The sequence below is a fragment of the Thunnus maccoyii genome, chromosome 11 (assembly GCF_910596095.1).
Source record: "Thunnus maccoyii chromosome 11, fThuMac1.1, whole genome shotgun sequence".
Taxonomy (NCBI): Eukaryota; Metazoa; Chordata; class Actinopteri; order Scombriformes; family Scombridae; genus Thunnus; species Thunnus maccoyii.
In genome coordinates this window covers 17,106,633-17,126,113 of record NC_056543.1, presented here as the reverse complement: position 1 = coordinate 17,126,113, position 19,481 = coordinate 17,106,633, and the positions used below count along the sequence as shown (strand labels likewise).

The 19,481-nt window shown below is 37.2% G+C and overlaps 3 protein-coding genes across 5 annotated transcripts in view; 2 read left to right on the top strand and 1 right to left on the bottom strand.

Annotated features, from left to right (window-relative positions):
- The first annotated feature begins 72 nt into the window (after positions 1-72).
- LOC121906491 (fibroblast activation protein, alpha) lies at positions 73-9,081 on the top strand. Of its 3 annotated transcripts, XM_042425361.1 has the most exons (26): positions 73-423; positions 639-714; positions 1,180-1,269; positions 1,371-1,465; positions 1,573-1,647; positions 1,766-1,818; positions 2,006-2,078; positions 2,319-2,439; positions 2,545-2,699; positions 2,897-2,994; positions 3,119-3,248; positions 3,401-3,439; positions 3,524-3,622; positions 3,718-3,788; positions 3,897-3,950; positions 4,171-4,295; positions 4,480-4,530; positions 5,314-5,412; positions 5,705-5,774; positions 5,874-6,068; positions 6,233-6,287; positions 6,379-6,478; positions 7,913-7,971; positions 8,069-8,141; positions 8,332-8,405; positions 8,599-9,081. In XM_042425361.1, the coding sequence occupies exons 1-26, from the start codon at positions 421-423 to the stop codon at positions 8,698-8,700; spliced, it is 2,235 nt and encodes a 744-aa protein (XP_042281295.1). In that variant the 5' UTR covers positions 73-420; the 3' UTR covers positions 8,701-9,081. The 3 variants fall into 3 exon arrangements, with proteins under 3 accessions (XP_042281295.1, XP_042281294.1, XP_042281293.1); XM_042425360.1 differs by lacking the exons at positions 73-423; positions 639-714 and adding an exon at positions 736-885 and having other exon boundaries at positions 1,000-1,269; XM_042425359.1 differs by lacking the exons at positions 73-423; positions 639-714 and having other exon boundaries at positions 736-1,269.
- Positions 9,082-10,239: 1,158 nt separating this feature from the next.
- gcgb (glucagon b) lies at positions 10,240-11,947 on the top strand. Its single transcript, XM_042426761.1, has 4 exons — positions 10,240-10,330; positions 10,419-10,524; positions 11,284-11,439; positions 11,745-11,947. The coding sequence occupies exons 1-4, from the start codon at positions 10,240-10,242 to the stop codon at positions 11,863-11,865; spliced, it is 474 nt and encodes a 157-aa protein (XP_042282695.1). The 3' UTR covers positions 11,866-11,947.
- A 1,638-nt stretch (positions 11,948-13,585) lies between these two features.
- LOC121906502 (sodium-driven chloride bicarbonate exchanger-like) overlaps positions 13,586-19,481 on the bottom strand; it is a 28,991-nt gene continuing 23,095 nt past the window's right edge. The window contains exons 24-33 of the mRNA XM_042425374.1: positions 19,097-19,258; positions 18,734-18,847; positions 18,469-18,630; positions 18,065-18,316; positions 17,765-17,833; positions 16,758-16,931; positions 15,982-16,101; positions 15,826-15,890; positions 15,566-15,678; positions 13,586-14,760 (exon numbers count right to left, since the gene is read on the bottom strand). Coding sequence (XP_042281308.1) covers positions 15,603-15,678; positions 15,826-15,890; positions 15,982-16,101; positions 16,758-16,931; positions 17,765-17,833; positions 18,065-18,316; positions 18,469-18,630; positions 18,734-18,847; positions 19,097-19,258 — 1,194 coding nt within the window. The 3' untranslated portion in view covers positions 13,586-14,760; positions 15,566-15,602. The remainder of the gene's footprint in view (positions 14,761-15,565; positions 15,679-15,825; positions 15,891-15,981; positions 16,102-16,757; positions 16,932-17,764; positions 17,834-18,064; positions 18,317-18,468; positions 18,631-18,733; positions 18,848-19,096; positions 19,259-19,481) is intronic.

Here is a 19,481-nt window from a genome sequence, read left to right as displayed (position 1 = left end):
GAAAAGATGAAAAAACCCATGTTGAATTGAATTGGAAGATGTAGATAAATCACTTTTCCAGCATTCTTACATTTGTTGACTGGATGACTTGCGCCCTTGGTGGAAAAGCCACTTCCCAAATACCAGCAAGTTGTGCGCTACTAAGTTGAGCAGGCTGCTGACTTCAGGGAGGCATCTCTGTCTGGTTACAGACTCCTCTCAGGAATGCAGCGGGAAGTGTGAGAAGCCTGCTTCAACTCAAAGGACGGAGCTCAGTTTTCTTATGTAGCCACATTGAGTTTGAAGTCATTTTCACAGGGTTTTTTGTAGTGAGAGTATGTTAACCAGGCTGAATGGCCAAGAAGTATCTTTGAACTTCACCTGATCGACTGTTGAGGATTATCAAAGACTTGAGAGCTGCACGTCGACTTCATCCGCATCATGGTCAGTAATCGATCTTCGTGCACCAGCTTCAATAGTGGAAAAAAAAATCTTTAAAATTCAAAGAAAATGTTTCTAAATAAGTTTACGCACTGTGGACATGTATGCTGCTTACTGTTGGGATAAATGAATAGGCTAAATAGTAAGAACCTTCAGCGTCAGCTTGTCTTGTGTGATTTCTGAGGATTTTTATGCAACTTTTCTGTCACCTTTCACAGGGCAAGGTGGTGTGGGGGGTGGTGGGGGCGGTTGTCGTCATCACGTTAATAACTGTCCCAGCAGTTTATTTCAGCAGTAAGTTAAAGCTCAGGCCTCCTGTGCTTATTTTTTCTCTCTGTTTCATTTATGCCTGTTTGAATTTAGTGTGAAAATAACCAAAAACAGCTTTTGTAACACTAAAGCTTCCATTCATCTATTAAAAACATTTTTTGCGCTTGATTGATGAATTTCAAGCAAGCTATTCTTGTAAGTAGCCAAACTTCTGCTTTCAAAATGTGTTATTTTGATCCTTTTTAGCCTTTTGTTTAAACTTATGAAAGCACAAAAAACTTTTGAGGTGATTTATTGATATGTATTAAGGACTATCAGTGTGATAGCACGCAGCTGGAAGTTGCCATTCAAATAGCGCCACCGCGTGACGCAAAGAGATGAGTGTTTTACATTTTTTCAAGTCAGATTTTATCTGCAAAGGTTTAGATATACCAGACAGTTTCCATGAGCTATGGTGCAAGCTAATGCAGGATGTGCGTATCATTTCAGAATCTGGTGTTACCAAAAGGCCATTCACCCTTGAAGATTATTTCAATGACACGATTAGGTGGAGATCCTACAATTTGTATTGGATATCAGGTATCACCACATGTCAAATCACCTTTGTTACGTAAGTTGTTCTTCTGGGCAAGATAATACATGAATCTTGTAAGCATATTTATTGTCCTTTACATCTGCAGATAAGGAGTATCTGCACAAAGCGAGAGATGGGAATGTCTTCCTCCACAACGCTGAAACAAAAGAGGAGTCACTATATTTGAGCAATTCAACCTTTGTAATATACATATATTTCCAATTTTAAACCAATAAACACATTTTTTGTCAGTGCTGAGTAATAACTCATGTTTTATACTAATATTTCCACAATATTCTTCATTGTAGGCCCAAGTGGATGCCACAGATTATCTGTTGTCAGGCGATTATAAATACATTGCTTTTGAAAGCAATTTCACAAAGGTGAGAAACCTCTCGTGAATGTTCTCCAGTACTTTAAATGTCTGTTTTTACAATAGGTAAGCTTTTCAATCCTGTTAACAAAAGTCTGAAAATAAGTTTTGTGTTTGCAATCCAACAGCAATGGAGACATTCATTCACAGCATCTTACTCCATCTATGACAGAGAGAGCTCGTAAGTAGCTGTGATTTATTGTAACAGGAAATATCAGGATTTCAGAAACTCAAACAAATGAAAAACAGATTGCATATTTTTCCAGTTGTAATCTATTGAATTCTTTGGTAGTGAGTTAGTGCCTCATTTATTATCATATTGACAGACACCTCCAAACTAATAAGCAGGGTATCATATTTCATTGCAGAACATTTGTTACGCCTGTGAGTCTTCCATCTGTTGTGCAGTATTTTGCCTGGGCCCCAATGGGAAACAAATATGTGAGTTTACACCATGTTATCATGTACTCTTGTCTTCACATTCACTTGAAGTGAATAATATTGTAGCTACTTCAGCATCACTGGTTTTGAGGTATGCTGCCTTGAGGTGACATGGGGCTAATTGCATTTGGCAAAGAGACTGCAAGACTGTGATTCAAAGTGTCTTTGGTTAATCTTATTATGGATTTCTACTATATTTGTAGTAAAAATCACTGAAAATGACTACATTGTGTTTTACAGGCTTACATCTCTGACTTCAACATTTTTTTAAAATCCAATGTCACTGCTGAAGCTGTACAAGTGACCCACAATGGGAAAAAGAATGAGATCCTTAATGGTATCCCTGACTGGGTATATGAGGGTAAGTAACAGTCACTTTTTCTGTGTGTCTATATAGAAGATGATCACTGTTTGTTTGTTCATTTTATCTGTTTGTTTGTTTGTTTTTTTTGTCAAACTATTTCAGAGGAAGTGTATGCATCAAATGGGGCAATATGGTGGTCATCAACTGGAAGATTCTTGGCTTATGCAGAGTTTAATGACACAGAGGTTCAAAAAGTGGAATTTTCTTGGTATGGCTCTGAACAGTATCCTCAAACAGTGGCTGTTCCGTACCCAAAGGTGGGATTTTCATGGGCTTTTCTCAGACATTGAATGTGAGATACCCATTAAGAGATCACTTGTAATATTCTGCACTGAAAGTCAATGTTTATTTAAATAGCACAAAGTGTAATTACCATCCTTACACTCTCATTATCTCAAAATATATACTGTATATCATTATTTATTAGGAATATTCCATTTTGTGTTTGGCGTAGGCTGGATCAAGCCTTACCAAGGTGAAACTGTTTGTGGTTGATACCACAAATCCATCCCACCGCACACAGGTGGTTGCCCCTGCTTCCATTGCATCTGGGTCTGTATATTCTTGAGTTTATAGCATCACCTAAATCATATTACACTGAAGACAGAGGCAAATGCAGTATGTTATGGTCCTCCCTAATGTGAAAATCTTGTCACTTTCTGTTTCCTTTACTCAGTGATCACATTTTGTGCTCAGTGACCTGGGTTACAGACCAACGCGTCGCTGTGCAGTGGCTCACAAGAAAACAGAATTACGTGGTTGTACAGATTTATGACTTTGATGGAAGTAACTGGAGAGAAAATCAGGTAGCTGTCGCTTCTCTGGTTACCTGTCAGATCAAAAATCACTGACTAATTTCTCATCTAATTGGACTGATTTCTAATTAGATGATCTTGAGAATCACTTGATGTTCATGTGAGTAAATGCTAATTAAGTGTCTCTACTCTACTCTGTATAGAAATTTGAGCAAACAAGCAAGACAGGCTGGGTTGGTCATGTAAGTTTCCAAAGAGTTACCACTATTGATGTAATTAATGGTTTGATTTGGTGTTTGATTATGAAATATTACCTTTCTTTTCAGTACATGCCTCTACCTCTTTTCTTTGCTGATGATAAGATCAGTTTCTACAAAGTGATGAGTGACAATAAAGGCTACAAACACATTCATTATGTAAAAGATGTAAGTATCATCTGTCTTATTTATGCAAAATATACAGTGGCTGTTATCATGTTTTTGGTGTTGAGTGTTGTACTCACTATATATGTCTTGTTAAGGGCAAAGCAACACCTGTTACCTCTGGGAAGTGGGAAGTCATCTACATATCCAAATTAACAAAAAATGCCATGTGAGTGATGATGCCATACATTTATTTAAGATGTATATTAAATATTATTAAAGAATATTAGAAGATAAATACATGTAAATCTGACTTGTGTAAAACTCTTTTCCACAGATATTATGTGAGCAATGAGTACCAAGGAGTACCTGTAAAGAGAAATCTTTACAAGTAAGGAATCCTTTTTTATATTCTTCATGATACATTCAGCTAATGTCTAGATTTCTGTCCAATATTTGTATATATTCATGGACGCCAGGAAGACCGGTTAGCCGAAGCTAACTGGGATGCTATAAACAACTAACAATAGCAAAGATTTGATTTTACAAGCAGGAACTTGCATGAACTGAATGATGTAACTAATGTGAGTTGCTTTGCCTTTGTTTATCAGAGTTATGATTGGAAGCAGCCCTTCCACCCCTCAGTGTCTCACCTGCAACCTTCATAAGGACAGGTGTCAGTACAACTCAGCTTACTTCAGCTTTGACGCCTCTTACTACCGAGTGGACTGCTACGGTCAGTTACCCATCCACATTTCCTCTTAAGCAATAAATCATCTATGGTCACTGTTTAGGAATTACTTGTGGTCCGAGAACATCTGTGAGCAATAATCTGAGCTAAGACACTCACCTCTAAAGTTATACAGAAGACTTGATGTGTAATCAACTATCTATTTATTTTCTATTTTTGATTCATCCAGGACCTGGACTGCCCTTCTACACACTCAAGGACAACAGGGACCTAGGTGCAAGTACGTATACTTATGAAATTTACCAGATTTCACATACAAACCTGAAGCTCATTGTCAGATAATGTATTGCAACTGCAAATTTTTAGTTTAATTAATATCATCATCTCACTCTGTGTGCTGTACAAATGTCTGCAGATGTAGATTTAAAATTGTGTTTATACATGTATTACTATTTTCATAAAGTAACACAGTTCTGTATTTACTGTCATTTGTTGCACATGATTGATTATGCACAAGATTAGGTTCTGTTTTTGTAGCGTACCCAAAAAGTTACACACATCTTTTTTTCATGACTGAAAAACAGGGGTGGGGGGTTAATATATTGAGTCTCTCTGGCTCTCTCTTAAAATGTTTTTGCTTTTGGGGTTTCTTTTGCTCATAGGCTAATAAATCTATGAAAATTCACTTCTCCATTGTAGCCAATGGATGGAGATCACTCTGAAGAAAACAGACAATTTATATTAGCTGTGAGGTTTAGAGTCTTTGACATTTTACCTTTACAGACAGTGTATCTACACCCCTGTTATTTTCATGTATTTGTTGCCCTTTGTAGGCTCAGGTACAGGTCAGTGCAGATCTAACTGAACATGGGTGCAGCCTTGGAAACACAGTTAGGACAAAAAAAAAAAGCTTTGGTTTGTTGGGGGCCAAAGGTGCTGAGTTCCATAAAATTGACAGAAACATGAAAATTATTTGAGCTTCTAAACTGTTTTTGAATTAGTTTAAATATTTTTATATTAATGTGCACACCATTAAATTCCAGTGACACCTTTTTTTCTTCAGCGCCCTCCGTTCTTGAAGACAACAAGGAGTTGGAAAATATTCTAACAGAATTCCAAATGCCAACCATGCAGTATGGTACCTTAAGGGTTGCAGGATTTGGTGAGACAATACACATTTAGCTTCAGATAAGCAAAGTTTCAGATGAGGTTTTAACCATTTAAGAAGTGACTTTTTCCTTTATTGACTTTTAGTATGAAATGTAATTAGTGTATTAGTATTGAAGTATTACTCATCTTAAGACATCAGAGAACAAAAGCATTGATATTTAGTAGATATTGTCTGAGAAATCTCAGCAGATAGATGTGTTGGATTTTGGCATGAAACCTTTACATCCTAAATGTTAATTTGTCTCTTTTTTGACATTTTATAACAGTTTTTTTCTTGCCAACAGACCTCTGGTATCAAATGATGTTACCACCAAATTTCGTGAAGTCTAAAAAGTATCCTCTTCTTATTGATGTGTAAGTGAACAACAGAGAACTCTCTTAAGTGCTGCATCCCAATATAATTCAGTGAACCCTTCAAAATTTGATGATACATACTGTTGTTGTCCCATTCAGGTATGCCGGCCCATGCAGTCAGAGGGTGGACTATCGTTTCAAGCTGAATTGGGGCACCTACCTCTCCAGCTCACACGGGATCATCATTGCCAGCTTTGATGGGAGGGGAAGTGGTTACCAAGGTGATGAAATAATGCATGCGATATACCGGCGCCTCGGGACATTTGAAGTAGAGGATCAGTTAACAGCTGTGAGGTAAAGTATGTCTGACCTTTTGATCATTTTCAATCACATAACATGCACTGTGAAGTGATCTATACTGCGGTGGATGCCAACCATTTTGAAACTACAGAACTCCATTTATTCTTTTTTCATGGCACTCGTGTGGCATCATGTAACCCATGATCTCTGTGTTACAGGAAATTCATTGACATGGGTTTTATCGACAAAGACAGAATAGCAATATGGGGCTGGGTAAGTTGGATATTGTCTTGTTGCGCTCTACATTTTTCATTTGTTTTTTGACATTTTTGCATTCACTAAAACTCCTAATCATGATTTTCAGTCATACGGTGGCTACGTCACCTCAATGGCCTTGGGTGCTGGAACTGGTCTTCTCAAGTGTGGAATAGCAGTCGCCCCAGTAGCTAAGTGGGAATACTATGGTGAGTGTACATACATTCAGCAGCATATTTCTCCAGTCTAATCTGAGAACACAGTATTCCTTGACATTGGGTAGTGTACTTAAAGGATATGGCTGTCGATATTCTGTATTCTTTTTCTTACTGTCAACAAATCTCATGCGCACAGCCAAACCAACAGTGACTTGATGCTACTCACAAGTATTGTGTGTATATCTGAAGCCTGATATATCTTATTCTTCTGTGACGTAGATCTCTATTAGAGGAATAAATTGTTGCACCCCAGTATGTTGTTGACCTCCTCCTCCCTTATATAATCGGGCTCTTGGGTCTGTTGAACAAAAATTACTGGCTCAAACCTGCTGTAAAACCCAAGTTATGGAATGCTCTTTCCTTATTGCTGTGATCCCTAGACTCCTGTGATATCGTCATGCAACAGCTGAGAATGTTTTTATTCAGACAGGCTTTTGGTTAGCCTGTCTGAATAGTGACTCCACTTTATTTATTGCTTTTTTTGTTGTTACTGTTGGCTTATTTCCTCGTCTGCGTTTTTGAACTTCTGTACTTGTTTATGTGTCGCTGTCTGCGTCTGTGTCTCCAGTTTGTTGTTGCTGGGCCGTTTAACTTGTCAGCACTGCACTGTTTGTTGTCAATGCTACTTTTTAATATTGCCTTCAGTAGTGTATTTTTTATGAATGTAAAGCACTTTGTAGTTTTGTATGAAAGGTGCTGTACAAATAAACTTGACTTGCTTACTTACTATTATTGTCCAACAGCCATTGAAAGCATGTCAATGAGCCACACAGTTTCACTGGGTGACATATTCCTTTGCCAGGAAGAGTTTAGGGCACGGTAGCTTGTTTAAAAGGGCTACAAAGACTAATAACAGTAATCATGTTATCAGTCTCCGGAGAGTAGTTCTGTGTAAGACAGATGTCACTGGAACACAGTTCTGTTTACAGTGCATTGTTACCTTGTTATGCTACATATCACTACCTTTTGACTTTGTACTACACTGTAAATTTCTCAAAGAACTTCAGTGCACAGTGACATCTGCGTTACACAGAACTACATGGGACTACTCTCTGGATACTGAAAACATGACTGCTGTTATTAGTCTTTTGAGCCGTTTCTAAACAAACTACCATGCCCCAAATTCTTCATGTCACCCAGTGCAGCGATGTGGCTCACTGGTGTGTTTTTAATAGTTTTTGGACAACAGAGGTACAGCACAGGGAGACACACACAATACTTGTAAGTAGGATCAATTAATTGTTTGTTTGACTCTGCACATGAGATTTGTTAACAGTATAAAAAATCGCTAAGGATTCAAATGTCTACTTAGCTCTTGTCAACTCACTGAAAACATTTTTTCTTTCCACCTGTTGAATAGATGTGATTTATTTTAGTGTTTGTGCAGTATGTTGATGGTGATATTAACTGAGTTTTCTTTTGCAGATGCAGTGTACACTGAACGCTACATGGGCAAGCCCACAGAGAATTCAGATTCTTACAAAGTAAGCATCATTAGAGTCAGCTCTACTACAATAATCTTGTCAAACTACTGACTTGAGACATATGTTACTAAAATTGAATGTCTCTTTTATTTGACAGAATTCAACAGTGACAGCCAGAGCAAAGAACTTCAAGACAGTAGACTATCTATTGGTTCATGGCACAGCAGATGGTATGTTTAGTCTTTTCATTCAAACACTCTTCTTTGAATTTTTGCTAAGAACAGAACATGTGGTAGCTTAAAAGCCACATGCACAAAGTCTTGCACAAATGGACTCTATTTACCTTGATGGAAACTTGACATGACCAGTTTGTGAGCTTTGAGGTTCAGTCACGTAGTGACAGCACTGTCTTTCCTGTAGACAATGTCCATTTCCAGCAAGCAGCACAGATCTCAAGAGCTCTGGTGGACGAGCGAGTGGATTTTGAGGCGATGGTAAATATTGGCTCAGGGAAGTGGGACTAATATTGACCTTGATGGTGTTGATTTAATGAAGGTTTCAAATGGAAATCTGCCTTGTATTATTATGCTACACAATCTAAAATATGTTAAATTTTAAATGTTTAATTTAAATGATGTTCAGAATTTTAGAGTCAATGCACTAATCTAATTTTGGGCTTTATTTCAGTGGTACACTGACCGGGACCACGGTCTCCGAGGAACAGCCTTCCGTCATACATACACCCTCATGAGTCACTTCCTGCAGAAATGCCTCGTTAATCCCAAATAGATGTGAAGACTGTGACAGCATTTATAGTGAACATTACCACAGTTTTTTGTCTCATTTGTTTTTTTGTTATCTTACTGATATTCTTAAGTGTCAGGTTAAACTCTGTACATTTTGTAGACGTTTTTATGTGCAATGAATATTTGATTGCTCGTACAAATGAGCATTGGTATTTTATGTGGAATTATGAAACTTCTGAAAAAATATGTGGCTTTTAAGACATACTAAAAGTCATTGCATGCATTTATGGTTGAAAACATTTCTGTGTGAATATGGAATAACATATGATAGCTAAATTGCACTGCACTGATTTGTTGTGGAGCGTTATCATTTGTGTTGCAGTCATGTTCTAATGAAAGTGAAATAAACATTGTTTTTGAAATATTTATTTCAACAGTTTCATTATATTAAGTTCAAGTTGATTTAATTGTCATTCCAACCATATACATGGTACATGTATAAAAATATACATACTGCAGAATGAGATTTTGGTACTCATTGGACCAGGTAATAAAAAAGTAAAATAAAATAGAAATAAATAAACTACAGCACAGGATAGAAAAGCATAAAACATCTAAAATGTGTGGTGTATAAATAAATATAAGAGTGACCTGAGTTACTTAAAATGAAATGCAGATGGCTGAGTAAAAACATTAAAACCAATCGAACTTATACCGTATTTGCAGACATATATAGTACATATAATCAGAATCAGAAACAGGTTTATTGCCAAGCAGGTTTGCACATACAGGGAATTTCCCTTCGTATTGTGGTGCATAACAAATTAAAAAATACAAGGTAAAAGAAAATGCAAGTAGCAAAAAAGTCATGTGTTCACGAATTATATAAATAAAATTGTACAATAAAAAATAAGTAAAAATATATTCTATGAGAAAAGAGCTGTTTGAGTTTAAAAATACTACACAAGATATTGACCAAGAATCTGCAAATGTTCATAGTATAAATAGTATATACACACACATGCACATTAATATACTGTGTATACATATACACATAAATACATGCATACACACATACATAAGTGTGTGTGTTTACAGATAGTATATTTTATTTTTCATCCAAAGGATTTTTCCACACATCCTTATTGTGAAAACATACAGTGCAATCAAAAAGAATTAAATACGTCATATTTTTGTGACTCAATAAACACCAAACATTTTTTCTATTATGGTTGTATTAATGGCCGTATCAAGTCACACTGAGCCCCTGCATGTTATGGAGACATGAGGAGACTACTGGACAAATAAGTAGAAAAAAATTTTAAAAATCATTGACTGAGTAATTGAACACATTATGGTTTATTTGTCAGTATCAGGGTAGAGGTTATGTTTGCTTGTGACACCTAAAATAGCAGCTTTTACCACCCAGATACAAAGTCAAATATATTCAATGGACTGAGACGGAAGCTGATTAATGGGTTGAGAGTAACAGAGAATGTGCTGAGGTTTCTGTGACGGAGAAGTCACCTGGGAGAGTGCTCCTCTCTCAACTATATAAGACTGAGCAGACCAAGAGGGGACCATGAAACAGCTTGAGAAGCCAGGGAGAGGAAAGGCACCCATCAACGCACTTAACAATCCCTCTCTCAGACACTCGATAGAAAGGAGCACAGGTGAGAAGATTTTGTTCAATTATATTGGATTTAATGAAACAGTGACATTCTCACAGTGTATTTCTTTCTGTATTTGCTTGTCTTTCAGAAGCTCAAACAATGAAAAACGCTCAGTCTTTGGCTGGACTCCTGCTCCTCATCATTATCCAAAGCAGTTGGCAGGTGCCTGACCAGGACACAGACCGAAACTCAATGTAAGATCAGCTTTTTAACTTCCATTCCAGAGAAGATCAGTTATGAAAGGATCAAGCAGGTTTCGCCACATGATTATTAAGTGACACTATCTTGAGCTGGAGTGCAACAGTTCTTTGGTTGAGAGAGCTGTAGTCAACAAAACATTTCTAAAGCAGTGCAGACACAGAGTAATGCTCAGATTACCAGCTGCTGCCATCAGGGGAAAATTATCCACACTGCTATCTTTAATGTATTTTAAAGTCATTTTTAATATATTTTAAAGCCTTTGTTGTGGTGTTATTTTCACACAGTCATTTTAATGTCTTAAGTTATAATGTGTTTCCGTCTCTCGTTCATGAGGAACAGTAGCACTTGTTGATGCAAGACAACATTTACGAAAGGAACATACAGTGTAACTGAATCTTTTGAACATTAAGTTTCACAAGCAAGGCACCACAGCATCACTGAGATCCAAATATACAGTGACGGTTATTGATTATGGAAACATATGAGTGGTTGGGTGGGTTAGAACAGTGGTTCTCAAAGTTCTCAAAAACAGCTGTGGTGTGAAAAAGGCTTCAGTGTAGCTCACCTGTAACCCCTGAGCTCAGCAGACACCAATGGGAGAGAGAAAGAACTGAGAAAACTTAAAAGTGAAAAATGAGAACAGGTAGGGAGCACAGGTAGGCATGTATAGACAAATAGCTGTAAGTTTGAGGTAAGATCGTGTCACCTTAAGTTTAATTACGACCTTAATTCGTTTTTTGGCTTTTTTCTAGGCTATTGAATGAAAACTCCATGTTGACTGAACCCATTGAGCTTCAAAACATGAAGAGACATTCTGAGGGGACATTTTCCAACGACTACAGTAAATATCTGGAGACAAGAAGAGCTCAAGACTTTGTCCAGTGGCTAAAGAACTCAAAAAGGAATGGGTGAGTGTACTTTTATTACTTAACCTCTTCAATTTAGTGACACACTATGAATTATTTCAAATATAGGTCTGCTCTCTGATACAATGAGAACCCATGAGTCTGCTGTAACGATGATAAGAAGGTTTTAATTGCATTAATACTGTCGGTTGCTGTTGGCCTGTAATGTCAAGTCCAATCAAGTCAAACTTATCCCAAAATCGTATTTCTTCATAATAATGTCAATGTTAGCCTTACCTGGCCTTTTGCACCACAAATACATGTACAGTTACTGTGACTGTACCATCTAAATGTATCACTTTTAACAGGGGTCTGTTTAGACGCCACGCAGACGGCACCTACACCAGCGACGTGAGCTCCTACCTGCAGGACCAGGCAGCCAAGGAGTTTGTGTCCTGGCTGAAGACCGGCCGAGGCAGACGAGAGTAGACTCAACCAGAGCGCCCGTCACCACTCCCAAAAATAATGCAACAATCCACACTGACTCTCTTTGCCATTATATGTTTCACAATCTGTACTCGCCTTTTTCTTGGTATTGCTATTAAATTCACCTCATAAGAAGCTCTGTTGGCCTTCAGTGGTTGAAGGAAATGTTGTCAAAATGTTACAGTATGTTTGAAATGTGTCTCAACCATTAATGCTGTGTGGTTTTTCTTTTTTTTTTTCAAATCAAGCATTCACATCATGATTCATTTCTTTCACATTTTGGCATTCCCATCCTCCTTCTCACATGAGTATGTAAGAATATGTAACAATCACGTTATTGATCTATTGATCTGAATTGCAACCATGATAATTCATCTGTAGATAGTTTCTTATTATTCAGATAAAAGTCATATTTAGTTTTCAATAAAGAAATGTGTACAATCTATGACTTCCCTCTTTAAAACATTCAAAAATTATGAAATATTGGTGGACACTCATGGCAAGCATCTGACTTTCTAAATATATTCATCTTTTAAGCACTATCTCCACCAGTCCATGTCCATCAACAGTGAAATAAAAAAATAAAAAAAAAACAGTAGTTTTAAATACATTTACATAATCCAATTGCAAATTAGAATATAAAAGCTACTGAGCCTCTTCATCCAATATTATTGTTGACATGAGCGCTAGTATTTGGACATGAGATGTGATTCCAAAGTGTGCACCATTGGTTTTTCTGTCATGCGCTCTTAATCCCTCTGTTTATGGAGGCAGAACAAAAATCCTGGCAGAAATGCACTTTGGGATTTCTACCAGGTAACAGGATGATGTGTGTCACCTGTCAGCTGTTCACTGGGGAGGGGTGTCCCAGTGATGCTCTGACAGCAAGCCAAGGAGGGTTAATGAAAGAAAAGGAAATCATGTCAATCAACTCAGACTCGTCAGGAACAAAGCCCGGGTCGACACTCTTGAGTTCCTCCTGGCAAAGAGACAAAACAATAATTCACATGAGCCAGCAGCTTGACATGCTTTGGGATGTGCCACCTCTCTAAGCTGTCATCCATGGCACATCAAACCATCTGCTGATTACAAAAACCTCTGCCCACTCCAAGCTATTTGTAGACCGAATCTCTGAGGATTATTGTTAAATTAAATTGGGCATTTACGATTAGCGACATTGATATTGGATGATCACAAAGCAGTATGTGATCATACTCATACCTGCACATACAGATTGATTTGACCACTTATCTGATAAGTGAATTGAGGATAAATGATACAATGTGTTTGTAAAGGATTTTTGATTGCGGATCAAACACCTGTTGATAATTCTTAATAAGGGTGCAAAACACATGTTTAACTAACATGTAACTGATGCATGAGTCATGATCTAACTGCATGCATTAATGTGGGATATATCATCAATTCCTGTTGCTCACCATTAAGAGTTCACACTCAGTGGATGATTGTTAATTCACAGTTACTTCATACATGAATTTATATGCTACCAAATTAGCTAAAATGCAGATGCATTACCCATCTGTTCATTGTTTCTGTGCACATGTGCTTAGGATTGAGTATATGTGTGACAATGACAAGACAAACAACAGTGCTCTTAGAAATTTATTAAGCTAAAATAACACTGACAAGATATACATATGTAATAAAATTGTATTTCTAAATGTATGTCTGAAAGGAACCCCCAGTTCTTTTTACATTTACATTGTTTTAAAATCAAATACTATAACTTAATTGTAATCCTCAGATCTGTAACAAAAACATAGACGTTGAAGATTTATTAGGATCAAACACATTTTCTGATGGAGTTTCTTAGTTTATTAAACACTAAATTTTATACCAACATTAAAATATATAATGGGATCATTAAAATTCAAATTAACATTTACAATAGAAGCAATATACTGATACAAGGAGGCAAAATACTGTGTGTTAAGTTACAAGGTAATTGTAGCAAACATATTCATTTTATTCCACAAAAAAAATATAGCTTAATCATTTCTTATATAAATTAATTATTGGCATTCTAGCAAAAAGCTAGAAAAATGCTATGCTATTGCATTTGGTTCTCATGTGATGTATATTGCCCTTTTGTAAACACTTTAAAGCACTCGTTCCCATCTTAGGTTTGTCAGTCACAATCATTAGATGAGATAGTTTCCCATCCCAAAAGTAGACCTCAGAAATGTGTATTTTACTAACTTTTCATCTTACAATATCGTGTACACATTTATGTATGGCTTATCAAAAATTCTGTGGTCTAGAATGACCTTAGGACCTCATTTCACATCACACTGAATGTCTACAGAGAACTATAGGGAAATGATGCCTAAATAAAGAATTCAAGGAGAAATTTATATGGATGCATTTCAAAATACAAACTATATTACAAAATAAATACAAATTGGCTCAAAAAAAAAAGAAAACAGTCTCTCTGTCTTTCCATTTTTGCAGTTTACATTCAGAATACAAACTACATTTCATTATACAACGTTGTGTTGTGAAATGATCATAATAAATGAATCTTGAATCTTGAATAACAACACTTACAGTATCTAGATTCAGCAAGTACAATTTGACATTAACATCACAAGAAGATGATGAAAGTACCATTTAGGTTTCATTGGTTCATGAAGAGGCAGAAAATCTGTGACACATCAGATAACATGGTTATTCACTTACGCACAGAGATTCACAAGATTAGACGAAAGGGTTGATAAACTGCAGAAACACAGATCAATTTATAAACACAGAGAAGGAACAGTGACAAAGACTCACAACCCTGAAAACACTGTCCTCCATCTTCTTCACCTCACATCTCTCATCATGCACTCTAGTCTTGTGGGGAAATACTTGTGTAACTAATAATTATGTAACTGCCTGCATCAAGAAAAAAAGGACAGGTGTATAATTAGTGGATATACATATACACTTATCATATATTGACTTGCACATCATGAGGCATTCAGGCAGCATACCAGCAGTGGTAGAAGAAGTACTTTCTTCTTCTACCACTGAGATTCTTACTCTGATAAATGTAGTAAGACCAAAAAAATACTCTATTACAACTAAAAGTCCTGCATTCAAAACTTTTACTTAAAAAGTACACTTGTACTTGTAAAGGTAAAAATCTGCTGAACTGACATTATATTGACTATGACAGCTGGTAGTTTTAGCAAAGCTGAGGAAAATAATAACCTCTCCTGATTATGTGATTAAAGTATACAATACATAGTAAATATTGGTGTGCTGTTGTTTTTTATTTGTATAGTGACCTGAAAGCCCTGAGCTGTTTCTAGAGGACTCATAAACTTATGGCTGCCTGGGTTGTGTGGAATTAAGTTGCTTGTTTTATTAGACATTTCTATAAACCAGGGAGCATGTGAATTTGAAATTATCTTACATTTATGTTGTGCACCATTTCAATTGTCACTCTGTCTTTTTAATTCATTAACCTCTAGTGCCCAGTTATATTATTACTGAATATAATGTATATAATACATAAAATCCAATTCCCTTCCTTCAGCGTCTCCTTTAGCTGCAGCAGCAAATAGTTTTTATTCAATCTATCAACAAATAAAAAGCTTGTAATAGTGCTTGAGCTGGCTATTTTGACTGCTGTGTTTATTTAAAACTGAATTTATTAGTGAATAAACTGTATATTCAACAAAGCAAAACGTCTTACCATAATGTTTTGAGGATTTCATTATTTCTCAAATGTCTTAGCCATTGGCATTCCAAGTATTTCCAAAAGAACCTTTTGACATTTCATCCGTGATGTTGATGATGGGTATTCCTCTGTGGAAAGAGCAGGCATATAACAATTTACCATTTCATCTTTCTGCAACAAATTAATATATTCTGTACATGAAATGACATTTAGAAACAGCGGATGACATTCACACAAAGTTACTTGTAAAACGTCACCAATACAGTGTAACTTACTTGTACCCATGTAATGGCACTTGACCTGCTCCCTCATCTTCCGCCAGTATACTCTGATCCTCCTCCTGAAGGATAAATAAGAGAGATAAAATACATATAAATATTCATAAAACACATTGAAACTGGCATGCATGTTGTGGTGAAAAGGTATGGCACCTCTTCAGCATCCTCAAGCTTCTTCTTCTTGCTCTCTGGCATGAGGTCATCGAGCCAGCTCAACTCTCTCTTGGTGAAGATGCAGTCCATTAGCTTCCTTATAAACACCAGAGCCAACACCTGCAGCATTGACAAACAGCTCAATCCATATAAATCCTATGCATTAATAAAGGGGAGGGGGGGTGCTGAGGAGGTAGGGGGAATAAAATTAATGAGAAGCAGGCAGTAGTGGAAACAGCAATTGCCGAGCAGTGGAACAGAGTATGGAGATGGAAATGAGGGCCAAATCGGACTAATTGGACTCACTTGTTGTTTGAGTAAGATCATGGACACATTGTTTACAAGGTGTAAAGACCTTGAAATACAAGCTATGATAGATATGCTTTCATATGTTCAGTGTACCATTTTGGTAAAAGTCAAATGTCTGGAAATCAGCAGATTTCAAAACAACATGACATAATTAATAGAGCCAAAACATTTGAGGCGCAATCGTGAACACAAACCTGCAAAATTGCGTCAAAGGAAACTTTTTTTAAAAATTATGACAATGAACAAACAAAAACATGGAGTGGCTTTCACAAGTCTGCCAGCATCGCCCAGATAATTTGTATATTGAGATGTAAGAATGGTTTAACTGCAAATGCTCATGGATCGAATGTCTTTATCCAGATACAGATTACATGTTAATACCAGGTGGAAATGGTGCCTAACACTTTTAAACTATTAGGTGCTGGTCTAATAGACTTGCAGATAGAATAATTGGACTGTTTACACACCATCATGGGAAAGACAATGGCAGCCTTGGAGGTCTTGATAACCCAGAGAAGAATCAAGCAACTGAGCTGGATGATGGTGAAGAGGTGCACCTTCCTCAGAGGTACATGTCGCAGGTAGATGAAGTCTGGCTGGTGCTTGGCTGGCATAGCGAACAGTGTAAGACGGTCAAACAACTGGAAAGGATGAATGATAAACAATTCTTCTATCATCCTTGTTTGCATCATTTGAGAATTATAACAACTATGCACGTACTATGTAAAAGGGTTCATCATAGTGACAAAGCACAGAGCAATATCATCCAACTCTGCAGGTTTTGGCATCTTTTAACTCATTAATTTCCAGAAATACATATAGAGACAAATGTGCAGTAACAATCTTTTTTCTACAAAGATAATAATAAAACATGTCCTAATTTAAAAATATTTCTATTACCAATAATAGAAAGTACTTCAAAGTGAAGAAAACAAAAAGAAAACAGGGCAATTAAATAACAATCAGGTGTTCTGAGAATGGTGGGAACACACTAGAGGCCAATTAACACCTTATCTGGGCAGCCAGACAATATGGAGGCGATCCCCTATCATGGCTCGGTGAGAATCACAGATTATCTGGTAGAAGGGTCTTACAAATTCAAACTTAAAAACACTGAGCAGCTCTCCGTCTGATCTCAGCAGATAATCTCAAAAAAGTTTCATATTTTACAGTGTAACTTTTGCACAGGGCCTCGAGTGTGTAATAATCGCATTTTCATTTTGGAAATCCAGACCACTGTTTTCCTGCCTGGTGTGGGCATAAAGCCTGACAAACAAGGAAATATCTGTTAGTAAAAAATGTACTGTTATGTGTGTGATGCAATTAACTTTCAACATCAGTTAAATTATTTATTCTACTAAAACCACATACAATTGCAGTCAGTCATATCAAATGTTATGAGGAAAGCGTTGCATCTTTGTGGTTCCACATGTAGTGAGAGCAAAAGAAGTTGCATAACATATAGTCAGTTTACCTGTATGCCTCTGAGAGAAGATGCTCCCATATAAAGGAATACGCCATACAACACAGGCATAGGAATTAACTGAAGGACAAGAAAAACATTACTCAGTAATGCCATTATGTACTGTGTCATTAACTGCTATATTTTAACAGACTTACTGCACACAACAATTAACCTGGGAATATCAAAAGACAGGATGAAGCACTGATAAATATATAGTATAACTGCAGAGGGATTTTCTATGTCACAGTAAAGGGAGGAAAAACTCCACAAAAATAAAAATAGACAAATAACAAAAAGGCAGAGACTGACCCTAAGCACAGATGTCATGAAGACAGAGCTGCCCATGAGGGTAAAGATCATGAGGCCGGTAAAGCGTTGCTCTCTGATGCCGAGGAACTTGGGCTGTTCCCCAGGAGCTGAGCACTCCGATTCAAGCTTCAGGCTGTTGACGTGGGTGATGGAGAGGACAGTGGCTGCTACAAACCATGGCAAGCCCATCAGAGAGCACACACCAAGCATTACCCCCACCATGAACAGATCCAGGTGGTACCCACAGCCTTTCTGAAAGGGAAAACACCGGTAAATTAAGTTGAAGTTGAATCATTTTAATGCACTTTCAGACACACTGAGTTCAAATAATCAGCACATCTCCAAGATGCTATACAAGCCCTCTGCTAATGCAGACTACAGCCAGAAGAAGAAGCAGAAAGTACCTTAAGTTTGTGTTCTTTCCTGTTGATGATGACAGCTGTTATCTGCTGATCCATGAAGATGAGGATGGTGCAAAGCAGAGCTGGGACCACTGTTATGACTGCCGTCCACCAGGGGTTGGGCCCCAGTGGGTTGACGAACCAACCACGATCATCTCTGGTTGGCTGATAAGAAATTATTGTCATTGGTTAGACATAATTAGTAGTTGAAAAATGATGATGTTACTCAGAAATCTGTTGAACAATTTATTCTGTGGCCTTGCCTCACCTTAAACACACTCGGAACTTGTAGTTTAGGAGAAGGGATCCCTAAGGCATAGTCGATCGAGACCATAATAAAGATGGCGAAGAAAACAGCAAAGTCACTGATGATGGACCTCACCTGATAGAGAGGGAAATTTGTAAAAATGATTTCATATGCCTTTGAAAAAACTGTTTCAGTCTTATTTAGTAGTAAATATGACCCTGTCATTTTGCAATTTTCCCCTGTTAACCATACAGTACCAGTATGTGACCACTAGAGTGTACCACTGCACCATCCTACATAACCAAAGCCTTGTTAAAGGGAGGTTGTAGTTTTGTCTGGATCATAATGCACACTGGTGTGACGATAATGAATGATGCACAATACCTTTGTGGGAAAGTAATTGCTGAACTTGAATTCCTTGAGGAAGGCAGACATCAAGACAGTAGAAAAGAAGAGAATGACACACCAGAAGAGAACATCAGGAACGTAGGGTCCATGAGGGCCGCAGGCACTGCCCACAAACTCCCCTTGCTTTTCAACACAGTCCTGTAAAGGTATAGATATTGAGCAGAGTTATTCAAATTTATCATATGATTAGCAATACATGAGCATCAACAGACTCCAAAAACTGGGTTTATGAACATCCAATATGTGCACAAAAACCTTAAGTGAGTGCAAAAATGTGCTTTTATAGTGATTTGCAATGAGTAATCCAATATAATCCAGCCCACATGGCCTTAATCTCCTCTGTCCAGCTTCCTCCATCTGG

Bases quoted from the DNA above. Each gene is read 5' to 3' on its own strand.
- gcgb (XM_042426761.1), top strand. From the start codon at position 10,240: ATGAAACAGCTTGAGAAGCCAGGGAGAGGAAAGGCACCCATCAACGCA. The intron at 10,331-10,418 runs GTGAGAAGATTT...CTTGTCTTTCAG, and splicing joins CTCGATAGAAAGGAGCACAG to AAGCTCAAACAATGAAAAAC. The intron at 10,525-11,283 runs GTAAGATCAGCT...GCTTTTTTCTAG, and splicing joins GACACAGACCGAAACTCAAT to GCTATTGAATGAAAACTCCA.
- LOC121906491 (XM_042425360.1), top strand. From the start codon at position 1,068: ATGAGTGTTTTACATTTTTTCAAGTCAGATTTTATCTGCAAAGGTTTA. The intron at 1,819-2,005 runs GTAAGTAGCTGT...ATTTCATTGCAG, and splicing joins ATCTATGACAGAGAGAGCTC to AACATTTGTTACGCCTGTGA. The intron at 7,972-8,068 runs GTAAGCATCATT...TTTATTTGACAG, and splicing joins AGAATTCAGATTCTTACAAA to AATTCAACAGTGACAGCCAG.